The following is a 23378-nucleotide window of genomic DNA, read 5'->3' as shown; positions in this document are numbered from 1 at the left end:
GAAGTTTGCTGAATTAAAGTGAGCTAACTGCGGTACATGGTCATCGAGTTTAGATGCATGCTAAAGCAACAATCTCCCTGAAATATCGCCTCTTATTACATGATATGAATTGGGGAGTACCCCAAAGCTGAGCCATGCAAGTTTCAGTTCTGTGAACCCCCTGTTCCCAAGATATTTACCGGTTAAGCTGCCTGTATTTCTTGCTGGTTTCATGGGGGGAGGTGAGGTTAAATTACGATGTGGATTCTTATTTGACCACTTTTTGGCAGCCATTTTGTTTCCCCTTGAGGGAGATTTAATCCCGGTAACTTAACAAGTAAGTATCTCCGGTACCATGAGCTGAAAATAGCATGGTTCAGCCCTGGGGGAACTCGCAGTTTCAATCTTGTAAAGAAAAAGAGATCTAGAGGTCTTTTCTTTTTCCTTTAGATCAAATTGAAATCAATCTTAAATCCTAATTTTGACAGGCCCTTTCTCTTTCTTTTTCCTCTGTTCTGTGATATACGTTTTAAACAGGGGTCTTCGACTGAGCCACTGATTGAGCCACCTTTGCTGAAGCAGGGATATCCAGAAAAACCTGACCTGTTGGTGGCCCTTGAGGACTGGAGTTGGCCACCCCTGGTTACAAATGTCCTTTCCTGTAACAAATAAATGATCCCGGTTTTTTATTAAATTGCGTCTGCCTCGCGTTCCGTAAAATGCCTATAGTTTTCCGTCTCTCTTTATGTCTCTTAACCCTCCCCCCCGCGTTTTTATATTTTACAAATGTTAGTAGATGAAATTCCGATTTACATATCTGTTGACCCGCAAAGTATTACATTAGAATAAAACGAGATCAGACAGGCGCAGTAATTCATTAATGGAAATGAATTGTTAGATGAGGCCCCTTGAGTTAGTGACGATGAGCCGGTGATTATATTTAAATTTGCTATAATTGATTTGGGGAAGAGCTGCAGTGACAAGAATGAATTGATCATTAAATTTATTAGAGAGATAAATCCCACTGCTATTAAGGGTTTGAATGGAAACACTTTGCTGACTGCACCAGAACGGTCAGGCTACAGGAGATGCTTTAGAAGAGAAGGATTCATCCTAAGCTCAGATACTCTCACAGCAATGCTGGGTTTTTACTAACAATGCATTTTCTGCAATGATCCTGCTTTGTTCCCTTTAGAAATAATAGTGCTGTCTGTGTAAGAAAATGTTTTGTTTTATAATAGCAGGCATTCTGTGCTGGTAATGCAAATATCATACCCATAGATGTAGGAACCATTGTTCTATTACAGTACATAGGGTAAGGGGATGGGCACCTACAGCAACTTTCAAATCAATGTTGGAAGTATTGTGGGCATTGAATTCTGCCAGACTTTATAAAGTACTTTCATCTTAATAGCTATTTTGCCATTACCAAAAGGTATATAATAACAAAAATAGGTGGGGAGCGAAATGAAAGAACGGTGCGGCTACCCCTGACGCATTTTGCGACATTGTCCCTTCATCAGAGATGTAACAGGGGCACGCTATGTAAGTCTCTAAAATACCATCGTTTTAAACATCATATTATATCTATTAATGAAATAAAGTGCATTGCACAGCATGCTGAATCTTACAGAAAATAAGTGGGTTGGTCAATTATTCTCCCTGTGGAAGAATGCTCAACAGATGTCAGACGTGGTTTGGCCTCAAAACTCTTCCCAAGGTGTTAAACATATGAAACAAAAAAATGTCTCCAGCAAAAAGAGTTGCCACAGATTTTACAGGAGTCAGAGGTTTCATTTTTTTTCATGCATACGAACACCTGAAGCCTTTCTTTAATAACCCTATAAATAAATAGGATGTGGTGTTTACGCCTAAAGCCAAATGGCAAACATTTTTGTAATGGGAGTAAAATGAAACCATACGTATACATAAGTTGACGTATAAAAAAAACCTTAAAACACGATGAAATTAAACTTTTGGGGGCTGCATCAGTGTCTAATTTTAGAAATGTGTTACTCAAGCATCTTGCGTTTGTTACAGAGTTTACTGTAACGTAGAGGAGGATTTTGATACATTTTATTAGACTCTGTATTGGATAACTCTTCCCTAGTGCCTCTTATAACCACTCTCTACATCACAAAATAAAATAGCTGGAAAATGCATAAACATATCCGTATGAACGCATATGCTCAGCATTGCTCTTTAATCCCTTCTTACCATTTACAGACGCACTTACCAGAACCCCTTCCTACTGTCTCTGTACGCTCCTACTTACCAATTAGATTGTAAGCTCTTCGGGGCAGGGACTCCTTTTCCGAAATGTCACTTTTATGTCTGAAAGCACTTCTCCCCTTTATGTGTTATTTGTATTATTTGGTATTTATATGATTGCCACGTGTATTACTGCTGTGAAGCTCTATGTACATTAATGGCGCTATATAAATAAAGATATACATACATACATCAGTATATATAAGCCTGATTATTTATTTATATATATATATCAATATATATATCTATATATATATATATATAGATATATATAAATATATATATAGATATATATATATAGCAAATATTCCTGTATGCTCATTTGCATGTCTTAGGCAGGTCTGCAACCCCGCCTTTCACCATTATCACCCAGCACACAGCACTTCCACTGCAGCAAGGGATTCTGGGAAATGAAATGCAAATGGACACACAGTGTCACCTTTTGCTTCAAAACCATTTTTAACATGGTTCCCTATAGGCTTAAGCTTGCTGCATGGTCACAGCTTTAAGAACAGCCAGGGTTAAGATGCATAGCCAGAAAACCCACCCACAGACAGCTGTTTCGACCTGTTTCGACTGTCATTTCCCAGAATCCCTTGCTGCCGTGGAAGTGCTGTGTGCTGGGTGATAATGGTGAAAGGTGGGGTTGCAGACCTGCTTGAGACATGCAAATGAGCATACAGGAATATTTGCTATATGCTTTGCTGTGGAGGGTTTTTGTCACTTTTTTTACTCACCATAACTTAACTAAGTATGGTAAACCTCATCCTCATTGCTTCATTGCATAGCCGGTTAATCAACCACTGAGGAGACTCATTAAGGTTGAAACAGCTGTCTGTGGGTGGCTTCTCGGCCTTTTGGCTAAGATCAAGGCGATATGAATACTCCTCTCGGCCTGCACAGCTATGACCAAATGCAGTACCATCCTATCTGGGGCTTCAGTAGGAAAGGTCTGTGGCAAGCATTTGGCCCTCTAGCTCGTTGAGAGGTGGTGTCCAGGCCCCGGACCACAGAACCCCTGAACCTTCGGGCTAAGGGGGGATGGCATTCGAACAACCAGCCCTTCGGGGCTGGGGTGCACCCGCACAACCCTCGAAAGAGGGGAGATGACGCAAACTCCCTTGCGGGCCTCGGGCCAGAGGGAGGAAGAGACGGATGTCCTGAATCCTAACGGAGGAAGGCATCAATGTCCCTGGAGACATCTTCAGGGAACCCGTTCCGAGGGCGGGTCTGACTTCGGTTGGACAGTCCAAGGGCATGCACCCGAACCACTGAAGTGGATTGGGATCTGATGAACGAGAGGGGAGGGTACCCCCCAACCCTCTCAAGAGGGTGATAAAAAAAAAGCTGTCTGTGGGTGGGTTTTCTGGCTATGCATCTTAACCCTGGCTGTGCTTAAAGCTGTGACCATGCAGCAAGCTTAAGCCTATAGGGAACCATGTTAAAAATGGTTTTGAAGCAAAAGGTGACACTGTGTGCCCATTTGCATGTAATTTCCCAGAATCCCTTGCTGCAGTGTTATGGCAATAGATATTTGCTTCCCTAGACACATAGCTGGAGGTTTATTTATCAACATCTCCTTGCTGCACAACTGGAGCAAAACCCATGCAAATAAATCACAACTGAATACATGTATGATAGAAAAAAAAATTAATGTCTATATCCCTATCTATGTGACTCCCTTTTTTCCTTCTTTACAAATCTCACCACTGGTTCTGCAGCCGGGATACTTTCACAATACACCCAGTGGTACCAAAATAATGTGTTTATACTACTTTGTAAAAAATACAAATAAAACCCACGTGGTTTAACAGAAGTAATGTTTTATTGATTATTGCTTTCAATTGTAATTTACCAAGACCACTTCTTTAAGCATGCTGTATGTTAAACGTGGGGTTCCTATTTTCAACACATTTCCCACGTAAAGGAACATAGGTCACCTGCTTCTGCTAATCATTTGCCGTTGCTCACACTTGAGATAAGGTGAATGTAAATGGCACAGATATTATAAATGCTTGTAAAATGTTGAGGTATAATAATTGATATGTCTATTTAAATATATCTCAAATTGCAATACCTCTTGTAGTTATCTCATGTGGCCCCTTTACAAAACTAGTGGAAAAGCAATGTTCTATTCCAACGTGCAAAGCTGATTGAAGTTATATATCTTACATAGAATGGGAAAAGCTATGGCTTCAGGTTATGTTCATTTCCAGGGCCAAAAAGTAAACAAATCCAATACAATGGTTATTTTTTTTTTTAGCATGTTCTTGTATAGCGCTGCTAGTTTTATGTAGCGCTTTACAGAGACTTTTTTTGTTGTTGCAGGCTTAGGTCCCTGCCCCGTGGAGCTTACAATCATCTATGTTTTTGGCGCCTGAGGCACAGGGAGATAGAGTGACTTGCCCAAGGTCACAAGGAGTCAACACTGGGAATTGAACCAGGTTCCACTCCTTCTCCCATATATAAAAAGTATATAAAAAGTTATAAAAGTATCTTCTTAGGTGTAAGGAGTCCATGTGCAAGGCACGTGCTCCCAGCCCTTCCGCAGCTCGCCGATTATGAAAGAGACATGTGGCAAAGGTTGATTAATCCAAAGCTATTGCAGCCTTGGTGTGAAATGTTTCTGTAGCTTGACTATACCCTAATGTTTGCTCGTCTGCACATTCACACAGATCCGACAGCACTATTAGCGACTTTTCTCAGGACCAGGCCAAGCAGAGCCTGGGAACCCTGAGACATTCCACATGTTCTGTAAACAGACTATCTACTACACATGCCATATCAGCGCCATTATCTGTCCCTGCAGGCAAGTGCATTTCCCTAATTACGTTACTGGCTACTGTGTCGAAACATGTTTAATAAAGGTTTCACTGAAAGGTTCAAGTAGCCAAAATGGTCCTGGGAAAACTTACATTATTTGGGGGCTAGTATGCATTGTTTATTTATTTATATTTTGTTTTTCCAGGAAGTCATACATTGAGAGTTACCTCTCGTTTTCAAGTATGCCCTGGGCATTAGTTCCCTGCAAATAAATTCGGATGCACATCAAACTTTATTCATTGTCAAATGTAAGAAACTTGTTAAGCAGCAAAATGTACAGCTCTGCAAACCAGACAGTCTTTTACCTGTAGGTAAAAGGGAGCGCAATGACGACCCCAGACAGAGTGAGCAACTCTCTATTGTTGTCACATCTGTAATGTCATGTGACTCTCCCCTAAAATGTCATGTGACTCTCCCCTATCTCCTCCTACTGCTCCATATAACCACTCCACAAATCACAAGAGGAGAAAGTGGGGCAAATGGGTGTACTGATATATTGACACTGACACGTGCTTGATTAAAATTACCCCCCTTTGTGTATGTTCAAATGCTCATAGACCCCTTTGCAGGTTGGGATACCTTTAAGAGTATTGACATTACATGAATCTATAGGTGTTCTTACGCTTTCATTGTAAAGACTGCAGATTGTTACTCAATAACCTGAGACTTTTTTTCCACACACACACACACAAAGAAAAGTCCATTGCTCAGCTTATATAAAACAAAAGTGGCCTTGCAAGTGCACCTAGGGGGAGAATAGGAGAGAAGGGGATCCTCACGGGGAAGGAGAGAGCAAAGCTCCTTATTCACGGCACCACTACTGAGGAGAAGGATGCAATTGTAAAAAGTTATTGAGCAGTTTAGGAGAGTGGCTCGGCAAATATGAGGGAAAGCAACAAATGCTGCATGATCAATTAGAATCAGAGGGCAGTGCGTAAAGATGTGCAACCTAACATATCACTGTAATAGGTATACTATAAGATAAAAAGTCAAAGGTGGTTCACAAGGCGAAAGTAATTGCCTAATAATATGTACTGTAATAACAATTAGTGAACAGAACATGTACATGTGAGATGAACATAGAGAACTTAGTATACATCTCCTCAGTAGGTGTGCACTGATTAAAGGGCTTTGCTCATTCCTTCCCCTCATCTTTCCAGATTTATTTTGCAGTTTAATTAAAAATATATATTCTAAACGATAGATAGAATAGATAGATAGAATAGATAGATAGAATAGATAGATAGAAAAGATAGATAGATAGATAGAATCTATCGAGATGTGAATTTTGTTCATACATGAAGTTTTTAACGCATGCAAAAAACACTGCTAATGGTGTATATTTTGGGCAAATTAGGAATCCCATTCTTTTCGTTTGCATTTACACAATAATGTAATTCATTCTGTTAGGAAAAAAGGCTACTTAGATATTTCTAGTACAAAACAAAATTTATTTTACATACCATCATGACGATGGAAGAAGCTAAATAATAATTTAGCATGCATATGTAGAGGTATCTTTTTTTTTATAAATACAATATACAAAAATAAAGACAGTATATAGCCTTAACATTTCCAGTAGGTTTACCATCCGTGGCGTAAACAGTATTACAGATGTTCATATACATAGGGTAAGCACAAATAGTGTCTATTTGCGTGACAACATTATCTGAAACAGAATATCAGATTCCATCAATGCCCTTCCCATTCTCGCATAAGGTAGAATAATGTTCTAGTTATACATCCCAAAGGAAACAGACAGCACACAGATCTGGTTGTTTAATATCTTCTGTTGCAATGGGGTTGTGTGTTAAATAGATGGATGACACTTGGCAAGCGAATGGTGGGATGGGTGTAATATAACTGTGGTTGCGCCTCATCTGTATACAGAGGAAGGCTATTTCCATGGCGTGAATGAGTTTGAGCCATGAAATTGCTGTTAACTCAGTTTTCTGTCTTTGGGCCCCATAACAGGTAGCATCACAGGGAGGCGAGTCCGAAGTTAAGTGGGGGTGGTGCACACTGACCAGATGCAGCCTCTGAAGTTCAGTTTAGTCGGTGTGTTGTGGTGCGACCAATGAGGTGCATATAGTGCTGCTGTCCTTATCATAGACTCATTGCAGAGGGGGCAGCTGACTGCTCTGCTTCTTGTGGCTGGTCTCCTCCTCCTCTGATGTGCAGTCAGATGAGTGATGGTAGAAGTGCTTCCCCTCTCGTTGCTCCTCATCCTCCTCTTCTTCTCGGTCCTCCTCTTCCTCCTCACTGTCTGTATAGTCCCTAGGCAGGCGGCTGCCTCTTTTGAGTGTCTCTCCCCTTGAGTGACGGTGGTAGGAGGTCTTCTCCTCCTGCAGGTCATCTGTGCACTTCTCCTCGCTGCCAGCTTTGCCTCCCCTTTGCTGCTTCTCTGCATCCTGGACAGCCTGCTCCTTGGCCTTCTTGCTCCTCTTCCATTTCATGCGCCTGTTCTGGAACCAGATCTTCACCTGTTGAGGAAATAACACACGTGTGAAATAGGAAATTGTGACTAATTAACCCAGCCAGGGCTCAAAAGTGTAAATAATATCCCACAGAGAACACATATATACCCAGTATAGCAGTATACCCAGTAGTCAAAGTGTGATGGTATGACGGGATACTGCTGCTTTTTTTATTAAGACTTCTACATATTCTACTTCCAACTTTTAAAAATACTTATTTCGAAAACGTCTCCCTTTCTGTTTATAGAGCATAGATACAGCAAACCCATTTTAAAGGCATAGTCCCACTTAGGACCAAAGTGAACTAACTACAAGTATAGGCTTAATCCCCCACAGGGATAGGTTAAATCTTCATAACTCATGCTTGAAAGATCTTACTAGTTTAGACCATCTTGGTGGTATAAGGGACTTCACAAAAGAGATGTGTCTCAATATCACATTGGACACAGCATCCTTTAATGGCACTTTGACCAGTTCTATTGCATTATAGTATAAACTGAATTCTTGACCTTACTATCGACCCTTTCCAAGCCTGTTTGTGTTTTCATATTACCCCATAGAACGACACATTGCCCAGAGGTTGCTTAAATAAAATGATACAATTTTGTATTATATTCTTTATATAATATTATAAGTAATAAGATATTGAAACTAAGACTTGATGTATCCAAAAGTAAAGGGATGAAACAACCCCGATTGAATAGGATAATAATAATGATAATGATAATAATAATAATAATCCAATTGCATTTGGACTCTTCAGGTGTATTTGAGCTGAACATTAACATAATGGTGCATTGTATCAGAATTCCCTTCTGAAGAACTTGTGCAATATTAGTGCAAAAATTGCATCATAATTTTTTCTTTTTTTATCCTGTTAATTTGAAATTAAAAAAATCTGGTGATGTTTTTGTTGTCAGTGATGCCTATGGCCCCAGATTAACAAACTGGCATCCTCATCATATTATATAACATGAAACTGTATCACACACTAGAAACTAAATAATGTGTCCAATATATAGATAACATATCCACAGCCTGTATACAGAATTTTATTGAATGAAAACTTTTTTTTTTTTTTTAACTTTAAAAGCAAACTGGGTATTTGACATTTATTTATCTCAGTTGAGCCATCATATCTCAGCTGATAACTTCATTTGAAATATTTGCTATTATTATTTTAAATGTGTTCCCCCTTTAATTATTTTTGTCATAAGGCTTTGCAATGTGTTGCAGATCACTCTGGCAGCAACATGGTTAAACAATAAAGTAATTAAACTAGAGAATCAATAGCTTTTCTCCCATTGTCAACCCATCTCCTATATGTCCCTGAGATATTTTACACAGAAGTCTCCCAGTTCCCAAACTGTGGCAAATAGAATTGCACAAGGTTTATGAAAGACTAAGGGTTAAAGACTTAGAAGGTCACTAAATAAGGGCAAATAACGTTATGTTAGCTAATTAGGCAAAGGATATTATTTTTCCTTCATTTAACGGGGATTCTCAAAGCTAATCATATGCATAAATAAAATCCGCTAGCAAAACCCCCATCATTACGTTACCTGCGTTTTCCCATACGCATTGGCCAAACTTTAAGGCGCGTTATTAAGTTGCGTTATTAAGGCAGTGTTATTAAGTTGCGTTATTAAGGCAGTGTTATTAAGTTGCGTTATTAAGGCAGTGTTATTAAGTTGCGTTATTAAGGCAGTGTTATTAAGTTGCGTTATTAAGTTGCGTTATTAAGGCAGTGTTATTAAGGCAGAGTTTCATGTGTTACCAAAAGCTACTTCAAATCTTGTTATAATATTAGTAATGTATCATTTTTACACTTAATTATATGGTATATAATGTAATAATGACTGTATAAAGTATGAATATTAATGTATATCCATATATACCTCAACGATATTAATTAACACATTATTGTACACCGATACTTTATTGTCATTATTACATTATATACCATATTAGTTCACACAAACAGATCACTTTAATCACTAAAAAACTTAATATCGTTTATGATGTGTTTCAGATGTACATGCATTCATACTGTACATCTTTGTATGACACAAGTAACTATTTGTAATGAAAGGGTTAAGTCCTATACTCATTACGTTGCTTTTAGGCTATTCACAGAAATAACTCAGTGGTAATCCGGGTCTGGATGTGAGTAAGAGCAGCTTTTGGAAGGTGCTAAATATCGTAGTGTTATTATCATGCGCTAACAGTAACGGAGGTCTGAGGATCTCCGGTGTTAGGTAACCTGCTCATTACCATATGAGTGAGCCTAAGCTCCGTTAAAATGTAAGGATCCGTTATCTTTAAGGAAGATGCCAGCACATCGCACCTGCTTTAGCAATACTGAAATATTTTTTTCTGTCATGACAATAAAGCTTATTTGATTTGAGTGACCTTCTGCAGATCTACCCCTAAATTCCTATGGAATGCAATGAGATCTTGTCTAGATAAATATGGTGCCTTTTTTTTTTGTTTGTTTCTATTCCAATTTTAAAGCTGGTACATTTTGACACAGTCACAAGGAATTACTGAACTCCACTGGTTAGGGAAACATTAAAACATAGTATTGGTTACTTTACTTATCAACGTCTACCTGCTGCCTCCCCCCTCCCCCCTCCCCCCCTACATCCCCCCCTTACATCCCCCCCCCCCCCCAACCACACACTTTGTGTGCACTGAAACGCTCTGTCCAGTCTGACTTGGCATAAACACCCCTGAGTAAAGATCTGCACCACCAAAAGTTTACATTTGGTTAAAACACAAAAGAACTTTATTTCTAGATGTACTTGTTTTCAGTACCCTAGACCAATGGTTAAAAATAACATCAGATTTAGCAAAGGAAAAAAAAAATACAATTAGAGGAAATTATTTTCTCATTTTAAGTAATCCTATGCTGGTTTTCTTATTCAACAATTTCGGGCTGATTTTGCATTCTATTCCTGAATTAAGTAACAATAGCTGTGTTCGTGCAGAGTAAATGAGTACTTTAGTAGTAGGGATAGTTTTATTTGGACTAACACTAGATCTTATAAGACAAGCTTTAGTGAGTTATCCTCTCTTCCTCAGGTCAGCAATACTGATTTACACAGATTGCATGATCTTAACACAGATGTAAAAAAAGAAAAAGAAAACAGATTATGCAGAGAAGGAATAAACAGGGCGATAAATGGATGAGAGGGACAGTAATACACAGGATCCTACATCCATTGACATGTCTGTTTATTCCTTCTCTGCATTGTCTGCCTTAGATGACTATCTTGTTTTTATTTCTATACATCTGTGTTAGACTCATGGAATCTTTGTAAATCAGTATTGCTGACCTGAGGGAGAGATAACTCTCAAAAGTACCAATTGTTAGTCCAAATAATACGGGTATCACCTAATAATGACGTATCATTTACTCTGCATTCTAGCCCTGAAACTTTTATAGAACCCCTATGTTTGTAAAATAAACATTCCCACTCAAAATAAAGTGAATGGTTTGTTATTTACTGAATACTTTTAGGATGCCCCAGTATTACACTTGTTTTGCAGCCGAATGATTAAGGAAACCCAGATCTACCCTGAGATCAAATAATGTTACTGAATTCTATTGGAATTCATCAAATCCATGGACCCCTTTTCCTCAAAGAATTATTCCATTCATAGTGCCATAAATCAACTGCTTCTGGATATGTCTTCTAAACAAAGAAGTTCAAAGTCCATTGACATAACTTGGTTCAACCACAAATATATGCTAGTGTGTAATAATTGTAATTTGTAGCAACTCAGCATGCAAAAATTATATTGTAATGCAATATCCCATTAATGAATCGATCATTTCTGGAATTGTTTTATTAACAATGCAACATTATTTTACGCTCCAGGTGTACTCTTTTTATTGTGCAGAAACATAGCTCACATCAAATCACTCAAAATGTGATATCGATGAATAAATGGCTTTCTTACATTTTCCTCCCAGGCAAACTCACAGATGAGGACTCTTCTCCCATTGCTAAACTAAACAGGCACTTCAAGAAAGTGTCCTCCTCTTTGTGTCTCTCTTCAATCCCTGCAACATCTGGCTCTTCCTTCCGCCTTAACTTTCCTTGACACACTGCCCATCACTTCTATCTCCTCCCAGATATTCCCACCCATTGGCACTGAGGTCGCTCCTGTGCTAGGGAATGTGATGATTGCGTGTGGACAGATCTCCTATAAAGGAAGTGAGGGTTCATAGGCGAAGTGAACGATCCCAGTTAGCGATGATTTAGACAGGCATGTTGTGTGATTTCTTCATGAGTACTGTATATTGCCGGTGATGTTCTGTTCAGACTATCTGGCACAGTAGCCAGTCAAATCCTTGATTAAGTGATAGGGCACTCTCACAATGTATTGGGAAAATATTAGACGTATTGGTATCATCAATTGTTGAGAACCATTGGCCATTGCTATAGACTTACCATTGCAGTATGAACCTGGAATACGAGCACTTAGATCTTACATTGTCTCGCATTAATTTAGAATGAGTCTCACTCAGTGGAGGGGAGTGTCACTCACCCAGCATCGACTCATCTTTGGTATCTTCGTCATTCCACTAAAATGTCACCTTGGAACATCAACCTGCTTCTCATTTAAACGTTGTGCACCCTTCCCGATGTGGTAAGAAGCTGGGTAAGGTGCTGTTCAAGATGTATTCGCCTCCATCCAATTGAATGGAAGTTAGTGCATTCTTTATTGTAAATGACTTACAAAATTATATAGGGGGGTTTGAGCCCCATGCTGTGAAAATCATTAAGTCTGGGGCAATACTTAATATTCAGGAACCCTGGGATGTAACCATGTTATCCCACAGGAGGTAAAGAAACATACAATATAGCCCACTGTACTGTACCTGGGTCTCTGTGAGCATCAAGGAAGTGGCCACTTCAAAGCGTTTTGGTCTGGAAAGGTATTTATTTAACTTGAACTGATGCTCTAACTCCAGTAGTTGCTGACTGGTGAAAGCTGTTCTCGGTCTCCTGCATTTCCCCAACAGGTTGGATTGAGCGTGGGCTGAAAATACATCCAAAATATACCAGAAATAAATATAACCACTTCCAGTAACACATTTCCCATAAAATAACACCTAGGTTTACTGTAAAATGCTTAACAAATATATTATACATTATATTATTATAAATGCTTTGCAAATATATTATACTTGTATCTATCATATTCTTATAAAATGCCTTAGAATTATATCATACTCGTCTATCTTATACTGCATTATATTAGAAGAAGATGTGCTCCACTGCAAATGTATTCGGTATTATTCTGCAATTCAGATAAATATTCCTTATGAAATATGACTGTGGGTTTAGGTACATCCATTATACAAAATATATTAAGAAATGAAAGTTTAACTGAAGCTATAATACATATGTATGTCAATATAATACCCAGCAGCGGGAATAACATTCAGTTCCAGTTAGGCTTTAATTTAGGAAGCTGTAATCTCAATGAAATATATAGCATTTATATAACACTTAGCTGATGACTTGCTGAAAATCTATCTCTGGGCAATTAAAGAACACGAAACGAAACCAGAAATGTATTGCAGGTGGATGCTTTGGTTTGTAATCCACTGATAGTCCGTGTTCCAAGATGTAATTCGCTTTAATAACCCTTTATCAGATAAACCGCAGGTTTATTCAAGAGGAATCCTTGGATTTTAATCCACTCCTCAATCAGTCCCTCTTTGTTTATCTAGCAAAGCAAACATCTGCACAGATAAAAGAAAGACTAGAAGTGATAGGGGGTTATATACAATAAAACAACCCATGTTTACAGTAGTATATCACGTTAAATCACTATCCATCCTAAAAAAAAAATAGCAGTGGTTTAATTTCACAAGTGCCTAGAAGAGGGCTGTAAAATAAAAAGCAGGACCCATTGACATGATCTCAATATCTCTTGGGAAGGGTAATTAGCTTTATTCCATGTTAACGCCCCTGATTTAGTTAAACAAGGCAACACAATTCCCCACCTGATAATACATTAAGACTTTAATGAAAAGATATAGACTGCAGTGTCACTTTGGGAATAATACACTCTACCGCAATGTCTAGGGCTGGATTTGGATTTCCACTCTTTAGCCCTCACTTTAGGGATCAGTGGCTGCTGACCATGGGACATTTCCAAGGAAATGCAGCTCCTCTTAAAACACTGACGTCCCAATAAAGATTATACACTCCCTATTGCTAAATACCCCATTATTTGATCATTAGGAATATATTGACACTCACTTGATACCCTTTATGTTTAACACACGCCAGTCCACCATAAAAAAAAATCAAATAAATGTTCCAAAGCAAAGTATTTTCCATTCATTCCAGTTTGATGTGAACATTACACTTCCTCACACATTTTACACATTACCTCCTTTATTAATGTAACAAAACGCCACAATATCACAGGCATCAAATGTCTACAACCCATCTGCAAAGGAAATTGAGGGGGACCTTGGTCCCTTGAAGTGTTATGTATTAAATGGCAGTTACAATTGTGGACACAAATGGGAACATATCTGTAATTTGTTCTAGCACATGGATAGAAAAAAGCTGTCTCTGTGTTTTTTTCCCCCTCTGCAATAGCTTTATCTGCAGTGGTTACATGAAGGGGAGCTGGCCTTGAGAAAACACAATTACAGCTCAGGAATAAAAAAAAACCTCACACTCATTCCTAATGTGTTACAGGTTCTTTATGTTTCCTGGACACTGCCTGTCCCTTCCCCACATGTAATGTATTTAAATAAAACCAGATTAATAACAAGAAAGCAATAGCTGCCTTTACTGGAGCAGAATCAGGAAGGTCACTGTCCTGTCCAAACAGCAGCAGCAGCAGCAGCAGCAGGGCTCAGGCAGACTCTCACCTCCCTGCATTTCCCAGCCCACACTCACACTCACATGTTAGCTCTTTTTTCAGACAAGACCTTGGGCAGCTTCACTCATTGTGGTTTATTTTTTTATTCTCACATATTCCTGCTAAACTGTTCAATTGGAACAGAAACAATGAAAACCAACATTTGGGGGGAGGGGGGAGGCTCAGGGATCTCTAGGAAAGATTACAGCAAAAAAGTGTGAAGCGTGCAAAATAAAAAGTTGTATTTACTTTGTACCAAAATACATTTATACACACACACATATACACTCACTAAATGTTAAAAATATTTATTTTCTCTGCTTAGGATTATATTGAAAATGTATAATATGTTCAGGTAAACTTCCTTGTGTTATATATATATATATATATATATATATATATATATATATATATATATATATATATATATATATATATATATATATATATATATTTCTAAATAGTTTCCCTTTTTACTAAGCGCACTGTTTTCTAGAAGCAATTAACAAAGCATCTCTATTATACCTTACATTACTTACATGATATCCAATGATATCTATATATACACAGAATGATAGATAGATAGATAGATAGATAGATAGATAGATAGATAGATAGATAGATAGATAGATAGATAGATAGATAGATAGATAGATAGATACTGTGTATTCATGTCTGATTGCCGCCGCTTCTTGTCTCTGCCTTGCTGAAGCATTACACTAACAGAAAACATATTTCATGCAATGCTAAAGCCATGCTTAGAAATTGTATTGAAAGCAAAGTGTGTATATATACAGTATATATATTAATGAGAACGATAAGGATTTCCAGTGGAATTGAAAGTATTGTAGAGAAATGCTGGGTATGCTCTTGGTAGTCTATAATATAATCTTAATAATTGTACATTTATTTTCTATTTGATAAATGCATTTTTGGGGCCACAAAACACTCTCTCTGCAGAAATAAAAATAAAAACACTAAACTGTTGATATTTAAAATGAGAGAATTGTTTTTCTGCTGTCACCCCCATAATATCAAATCCCTCACCAGACAGAACAATGTAAATAAGTGATGGTGAACAAACAAATTGTATGGAATATATTTGCATTGAGATGGTAAAGTGCGTGTGTATATATACATATATTTTTTATATATATATATACACATACACACACATATATATATATTCTCATTTGTAGAAGAAAAAAAAAAGAAAAAAAAAACTAACAAGTCAGATAATATAAATCCCCTGCCCATGCCTGATGTTCTTTTAACTTTTCCCAACACATAGCCCCGTTACACATATCCTCAGGTAACCTGGCTGCCTACTGGGTGGTCTAGTGATCCACTGCAGGAGTAGGGCTACCCTGCAACAATCCATTAGAGGGCAACCCTACTCCTGCAGTGCCACCGCAATGGTCCAACAGCACCAGAGGATGGGTATGGGGGGGGGGGGGGTGAAAGGGGGGGGGGTTATGGGTACTCACAGTTAAAGTCTGCCATTTTGGGGAGCATCATCCCAGCCGTGGAGGCCCTGAGCCACTGGTCCAGCTGGAAGGTGCCGGCGCTGATCTTGACGGGCTCCATGTGGTGGTGGGATCCCTGCATGTGGGAGTAGGGGTAGGGCAGGGCCGGGTGCTGCTGCCCGGCTGCCAGCGCCGCTGCTGCCGCGTAGCTGTAGACCGGGTGCCCGTACAGAGCCTGCGGGGGGACCCCCCCCTGGGGGTGCAGGCTCAGCAGGTGCTGGTGCTGGTGCTGGTGGTGGCTGCTCAGGAAGCCCGGTTTGGGGACCAGCCCGCAGCCCCGGGGGGGTGAGGGGCTCTCCGTCCTCAGGCTGTCGGTGTGCTCCGAGGCCGGGCTCCCGGACAGGGAGGAGGAGGTGACCAGAGCCAGCGGCGACGTCTGCACCTTGGGGGGGTCGGCGGCCAGGAGAGCATCGATCCGGAAATTGTGGGACTTTTCCATGAGGTCGGTAGATCCTTCCCCCCCCCCAGCCCCCCCACCCCGCCCCCCTTTCCCCCCCCTCCTCACCCCTCACAGCCCCGGTGTATGGGATCCGGAGAAGCACAGGGATCCACTCCCAGGGACAGCAGCCCACCCAACCTACCCAGCCCCGGTGTATGGGATCCGGAGAAGCAGGGGATCCACTCACAGGGAAAGCGGCCCCCCACCCAACCTGCCCAGCAGCACAATCACACGCAGGGCAGCAGCCAGGCCCGGGCCGCGGGTGTGGGGTGGTGAGGAGGAGCCCCGGGGAGTAGTAGTAGTAGTAGTAGTAGACGAAGTGCTGTCAGTGTGACTGCAGGGAGTGATCCGCAGGGAGCCCCGGCTCCTGTCACTTGAAGGCCCGGCTCGCCTGGCTATTGGTTACCTGAGCCGGCCCTCGGTGATTGGAGGGGGAGAGGAGGGCAGGCGGATTCTATTGGTCACTTCTCTCGGAGCTGTCACTGTGTCAGGGGATGGGGGCGGGGCTTGGATGCAGTGGCAGAAAGGGCTCAGGGTGCGAGTAACCGCTGCTTCTTATTGTCACGTGTTCCCATCAACATGAGGCACTGCACACACCAACTGTCACACACCAACTGTCACACACACACACTGTCACTCACACACTCACTGTCACACACTCACTGTCACACACACACTCAGTGTCACACACACACACACTCACTGTCACATACACTCACTGTCACACACACACTCACTGTCACACACACTCACTGTCACACACACACTCACTGTCACACACACTCACTGTCACACACACACTCACTGTCACACACACACTCACTGTCACACACACACTCACTATCACACACACTCACTGTCACATACACTCACTGTCACACACACACTCACTGTCACACACACTCACTGTCACACATACACTCACTGTCACATACACGCGCACTGTCACATACACGCGCACTGTCACTCACACGCTTCTCTCTGTCCCTCACACACTCACTGTCACTCACACACTATTCACTGTCACTCACACACTCACGGTCACTGACACACTCACTCACTGTCACTGACACACTCACTCACTGTCACTGACACACTACTCACTGTCGTTCACACACACTAACTGACATATAGACACACTGTCACACACACTCACTGACACACATACACTATCACATGCACTAACACCCACACACTAACACATACACACTATCACATACACTAACGCACAATCACTAACACACACACACTCACTAACACATACACACACTATTTTATACACTAACACACAATCACTTACACATAAACACAACATCCCATAATCTAACACTCACTATCACATACATTAGCAGATACAATCACAGGCACGTACACACATTATCATATACACGTACACACTAACTATCACATACGTTAACACACACAATCACTGGCACACCAGCACACACTCACTATCACACACACTAATATAATCACTAGCAGACCCGCATGCACACTCACTATCACACACATTGACACACAATCATTGGCACACCAGCACACATATACTTATCCCACACACTAAATGTCACATAAACAGATACACACTCCCACACATCCTTATTACAGGTTAGGACTTCTCTCCTGCTTAGTTGGCAATAATGTAGTTTACAAGATTTGCAATGAGTGTGTTGGTGAGCTCAAGGTGAGTGGGAAAGGGACATGATGCTTCCCAACACTTTTCCTGTCTCCCCGCAGATATAAGCCCGGACTGTAACTAGCTATGTGTATAGGGAGTACTCTGTGATTATCCGTGGGAGAGGCATTGGTCTATGTCATGATATGTACTCCTGAGCCTCCTATCTTCTGACATGCTTATTTAGCTTGTTTCCTTAGTGTGTGTGTGTGTATAATATATCTATTGATAATATAGATAGATAGATAGATAGATAGATAGATAGATAGATATGCAAAAACAATTTGCTGTTACTGCAGTATATATATATTTATACATATATATATTATATATATATATATATATATATATATATATATATATATATATATATATATATATATATATACTGCAGTAACAGCAAATTGTTTTTGCATATCTATCTATCTATCTATCTATCTATCTATCTATCTATCTATCTATCTAACTATCTATCTATATTATCTATAGATATATTATACACACACACACACACACACACACACTATATATATGTATATATATATAAAACAGCAAATTGTTTTTGCATATGAGTAGATTTTGAAACGTTTTCGTAAAACAAGTGAACTTTCCAACCCAGAAACATTGCTGAGTTTGAGCTATGAAGGGAGGAAGCAGAATTGGAAGTGTTTTTGTTTTTTCAGGAGCTTCATTTCTTTAATGCTTGACCCATGGATGTCACACTCAGCACGTCTGTATTATCTGTATTGTCTGTATTATCTGTATTATCTGTATTATTATCTGTATTATCTGTATTATCTGTATTATCTGTGTTATCTGTATTATTATCTGTATTATCTGTATTATCTGTATTATTATCTGTATTATCTGTGTTATGGTGGCTGTAACCTCTTATTTTCATTCTGCTTTCTCTCATCTAATAATCTGGATCTTCACAACAGTGTCAGGCTAATCCAGCACTTTACTGCACATAGAAGTGTTTCCGGTAACGGGGCCTCACAAACTATTACTGTAAGTATGTAACAGAAATGTAGTAGCACGAGTGTATATATATGTGCGTGTGTGTATATTATATATATATATATATATATATATATATATATATATATATAAATAAAATATATTTATATAAAATATAAATATAAAAAAAATATATATATATATAAAACAAGTGTATGTATAATATATAATACATACACTTGTTTTTTTTTATTGAACGCAAACTGTAGATGGGATTTATTTGTGTTTATATTCGATTGTGAAAGGAAAATACACTTTTTTAGGAATGAAAGAGAAAATAATATTAGAGTAAAAGAAAATTGGCGGGAGGATAAAAGGAAATAAGGAAGGCATTGCGGTTTTAATTGTATCTATAACATATTCAGTGCAGTGCCTAAAATAATTGTGCTCCCATGGTCACCTCCCCTTTAATATAACAGATAGAGAGAGGATGCAATGACCCGGGGTTTCTCTATATTGTGCACACACAATTCCGCTCACACATACATAAGGGACCATTTCAATGGCATGGGGGGGGGGGGGGGGCTGTTGTTTCGTCAAAGTGACACTGTGAGGAGTTATCCTTTCTGCACAGATGATATGGACATAAGTATATAGGCACAAACCGGGGCATGAATAAACAAACACCAAAGCATGGCCATTGAATCATAGCTCTACTAAGGGGTTAAACCATGATGGCCAACATTAGCCATACTTTATACAAATATTGTGGGAGTTAAAATGCAAATAACATAGATGATTAGTAAAGCGAAATCCCCTGTATAATTTTATTTTTTTGCCATAGAAATATGGATTTCCTATTAAATTACACACTTCGTTACGTAGTTCCAAATAATAACAAATTTAAATACTGTGCAACCATAAAGTATATAAAATTAAAAGGCAGCACATTTCTCCTTATGTTTCATTCTTTTCTAACCCGTTTCTACATTATATTAATACACGCAGACTCCTGGGGATGCTGTGCTATTTAAATAGAGCTGGGTATATGACATACTGTAACATGCAGTACAATGAGCTGCTGCTGCTGCTGCTGCTGCCCCTTGTGACACTGCAGGAGTTAGTGGCTATACCGGTGCATATTTGGTTTGCACTTCTGTGAAACACTGAAAGTGTTATTTTTACCTCCATCTATTAGAATTGGCCATGCACAAGCATTCACCAGCCTTCATATTAACCATGGGAAATGTTGGTGTGTATAGGTCAGTGAAGTAGGAGAAATCTTAACCACAACCCCCAAAAAATAACCCAAACTAAATTAAATGTAAGGAATACAACAGTGCTGAGTCTTGTAGTGAGGTGTTGGTATCAGTGATGTTGAATGAGACATACTCTGTTTAGTATTATTATGTAAATAAGAAGAGAACTTCTTAGTGTCCAAAGCTCGTACACTACACCAGGGCTGCTCAACTCCCCCCCCAACAGGTCAGGTTTTCAGGATCTCCCAGCTTCAGCACAGGTGGCTCAATCAGTCCATGCTTCAGCACATGTCTCAATTAGTTGCCGCTTCAGTACTGGGAGCTGGGATATTCTAAAAACCTGTTGGGTGGGAGGGGGGTCCTTAAGGACTGGAGTTGAGCACCCTGCACTACAGCATACATGGACATAGTATCTCACCCTGTCACAAATATATTGCACCATTGCACAGAGGAGACTGTTGGCACAATATGTATTGCTGTAATTACTGACTTTACTGACTTTATAATCAATGAGTTCTTCTAATTACAAGAGCCTTGAATATTTTTTTTAAATAAAACTTAATCTCTACTAAGTGTTGATTAAAAGATAAACCCACATATATATATATTATTTTTTTTAATGACATTTAGAAATATTTGTTTTTATTTTTATCTGGCAGTTTAGTAAAATTATATCTAGAACATATATATTATGTGTATTATAAACCACCACACTGATCAACCTCAACCTCCAACCCTCATAAATACATAATAAATTGATTTAAAACAGGAAGGGAAAAGCCGGTAACCGTAACATTGCATTACTTCGTGCTTATAAAACAGATTTGTAACGTTATCAGTAACGTGAAGTCAATAAACCAATAAAAATGGGATATTATTTACATGCTTAATATAATATTTGTCAATGTATTCTTCCTACTTTGGACCTTCTCTACTCTCCCCCTCATCACTATTTATATTCCCAGTGGATACATTTAGCAGTGTAGTTTTATTTTGTACATTGTCTATAATCTTACATGTATAGGCTAAATATTTAACTGAGTTACTGGTGGGAGGCACAATGCTGATGCTACAATGTGTTACGCTCATTTACAGCTAATTTTGCTGTGCTTTAGAAAACATGAAGAATGTCAAACCATGTGTGACAATGTTTACATAGGAACAGGCTACAGCAAATAACCTTGGTATTATGGAGCCTTTATCATTGGGGGAACCACTCTAGCAATGATCTTGGACTAAAGAAGGCCACATCTCAATATTATCCCAAGCGTTGTTCTATTATATTCCGAATTGATTTAACTCTGCCAGTGCTTGAAATGCTTCGCTCTGCACTGAGGAGGTGAGAATCCGGTTTGACTGCAAGACACTGATGACCTTCAATAGCCAGATGTTGACCCTGGGCTGTTAATGTTATACGTGCACAATTTGCTAACCAAAAGTTATCTCTATTTGTAGACACCTGCTTTAAATAATCAGTGTCTTTTTTTTTTTTTTTTTAGAGACTCCGAATAAATCCGTTTGAGCAGAATATTAATCCTTGAACTATTCGGTTTGGGCTTCAGTGAGAACAAAATGAAGCAGAATTTGCACAGATTAAATACACTTCGAGATCAAAGGAGTGCTATGTGTTACAGAATATATCAACACAGATGAAAACAAATGACATGTAATGAATTGTGATGGACAAGCACACACTTTATTTAAAATTAAAATATATATATATTGCTTCCCTGGACTGAAACTTCGATGAATATGTTATTTTTTATATTTTTATAAATAAATTGTTTCTTTTTTCTTTTCTTTTTATCGTGTGCTGGCCCATCTCAATCCATTCATATTAGTTTGATTCTCTATATTGCATCTACTCATTTTTGACCTTTGCATGCATATGTCCTTAGAACTTGAATTCAATTATATATAGTGTGTTCCCCAAATATATTAATAGTTATAGAGTATATCAGCAAAATGCAATTCAATAATTGTACCGAATAAAGTAATTAAAGTGCATGCTGCACTTCCCGTAGGTAATATAGCTTCATGTATTGAAGGGATATTAGGAACAAAACAAAACATACCATGTAATAAATGTAGCCGTCAAGGGGATTCATTCGTTTTCAATCGTTAAATGGAATGTGAAAATTCTAAAAATATATATAATATTAGCAAAGCCTTCAAATAATAAAGCTGTTCTTCGGGTCATACAAAGAGGCAATATTTATATACTTAGTTTGTGTGAAATTAAATTGGACAGTGTTTCAAGACTTAGTAAAAATGCTACAGCAGCTAATACATTAGACCCTTATGGTTTCTTACGTATTTGTTTAAGACAGGGAATGTGTACAGTAATAAGACGTGAAACACCAAATCCATCACACCGTTCATTATAGATATTGGTACTGTTTTGTGATATGAATTTACATATACTCTGCACGGAGCACCAGGGATAACTGTATTGGTTTCTGTGTTTGGATAATAATGGTTTCTGACCAATATATTAATTTCCCTGAGTATTACTATAGCATGAAAATGTCCTGCCCGTAAATCAGACCACTTTGTCAGATATATTGGTTGTTGTATGAAGAATGGTTTATGGTATTCTGACACCTTCATGTAAGTTATTGGTCCATAATAAAGAGTTCATTCGTAAAATGGGTCTAATCTAATGTGTGACCTAATTTATTCTTGGAATTGATTATTTTGAACAATATGGAAAACATCAAATTAGCACTAGAGGGACTTAAATATATCTACTACAGATACAAGTTCAACATATGCAGTGTGATCTAAAGAGTTTAATTATTACAATATAATCCATTGTGCATTTACATTGTATATGTTTAAATGACACAACAACGTTTCAAAATACAAAACCCCAAACACATTTGTAAGCGTGATGTCACAGACAAAAAGGGGTGATAATGTCAGTCCTTTAAGAATCTTTATAAACCAAGGGGCAAAGACCAATTTCAAAAAGGTTTTTAGGGTTGCGCTATATTAGAAAGAAAGAAAAGGGAGTGGATCATTTTTACAGCAGATGCATATTTTATGTAAAAACAAGAAAATAGACTT

At 38.7% G+C, this 23378-nt stretch overlaps 1 protein-coding gene and 1 long non-coding RNA gene across 3 annotated transcripts; one reads left to right on the top strand and one right to left on the bottom strand.

Annotated features, from left to right (window-relative positions):
* Positions 1–6503: 6503 nt before the first annotated feature.
* MNX1 (motor neuron and pancreas homeobox 1) lies at positions 6504–16435 on the bottom strand. The gene is made up of 3 exons (XM_075587851.1): positions 15938–16435; positions 12442–12602; positions 6504–7556 (listed from the first exon to the last, which is right to left on the bottom strand). Exons 1-3 carry the CDS (start codon positions 16413–16415, stop codon positions 7188–7190), a joined length of 1008 nt encoding a protein of 335 aa, XP_075443966.1. The 5' UTR covers positions 16416–16435; the 3' UTR covers positions 6504–7187.
* On the top strand, positions 15959–22956 carry LOC142487849 (uncharacterized). Of its 2 annotated transcripts, none has more exons than XR_012799333.1 (3): positions 15959–16418; positions 19032–19101; positions 21809–22956. It is a non-coding gene; the product is annotated as an uncharacterized LOC142487849 (long non-coding RNA). The 2 variants fall into 2 exon arrangements; XR_012799332.1 differs by lacking the exon at positions 15959–16418 and adding an exon at positions 16939–18099.
* The last annotated feature ends 422 nt before the right edge of the window (positions 22957–23378 follow it).

Source organism: Ascaphus truei, chromosome 2 (genome assembly GCF_040206685.1).
Source record: "Ascaphus truei isolate aAscTru1 chromosome 2, aAscTru1.hap1, whole genome shotgun sequence".
NCBI lineage: Eukaryota > Metazoa > Chordata > Amphibia > Anura > Ascaphidae > Ascaphus > Ascaphus truei.
This window is presented reverse-complemented; position numbering and strand designations above follow the sequence as displayed.

What these genes read in the sequence shown, in the direction of transcription:
- MNX1 (XM_075587851.1), bottom strand. Translation starts at nt 16,415, where the DNA reads ATGGAAAAGTCCCACAATTTCCGGATCGATGCTCTCCTGGCCGCCGAC. An exon ending in CAAAATGGCAGACTTTAACT is followed by an intron (nt 12,603 to 15,937) that starts GTGAGTACCCAT and finishes ATGTATTTTCAG; the next exon opens with CCCACGCTCAATCCAACCTG. An exon ending in TGATGCTCACAGAGACCCAG is followed by an intron (nt 7,557 to 12,441) that starts GTACAGTACAGT and finishes TTTCCTCAACAG; the next exon opens with GTGAAGATCTGGTTCCAGAA.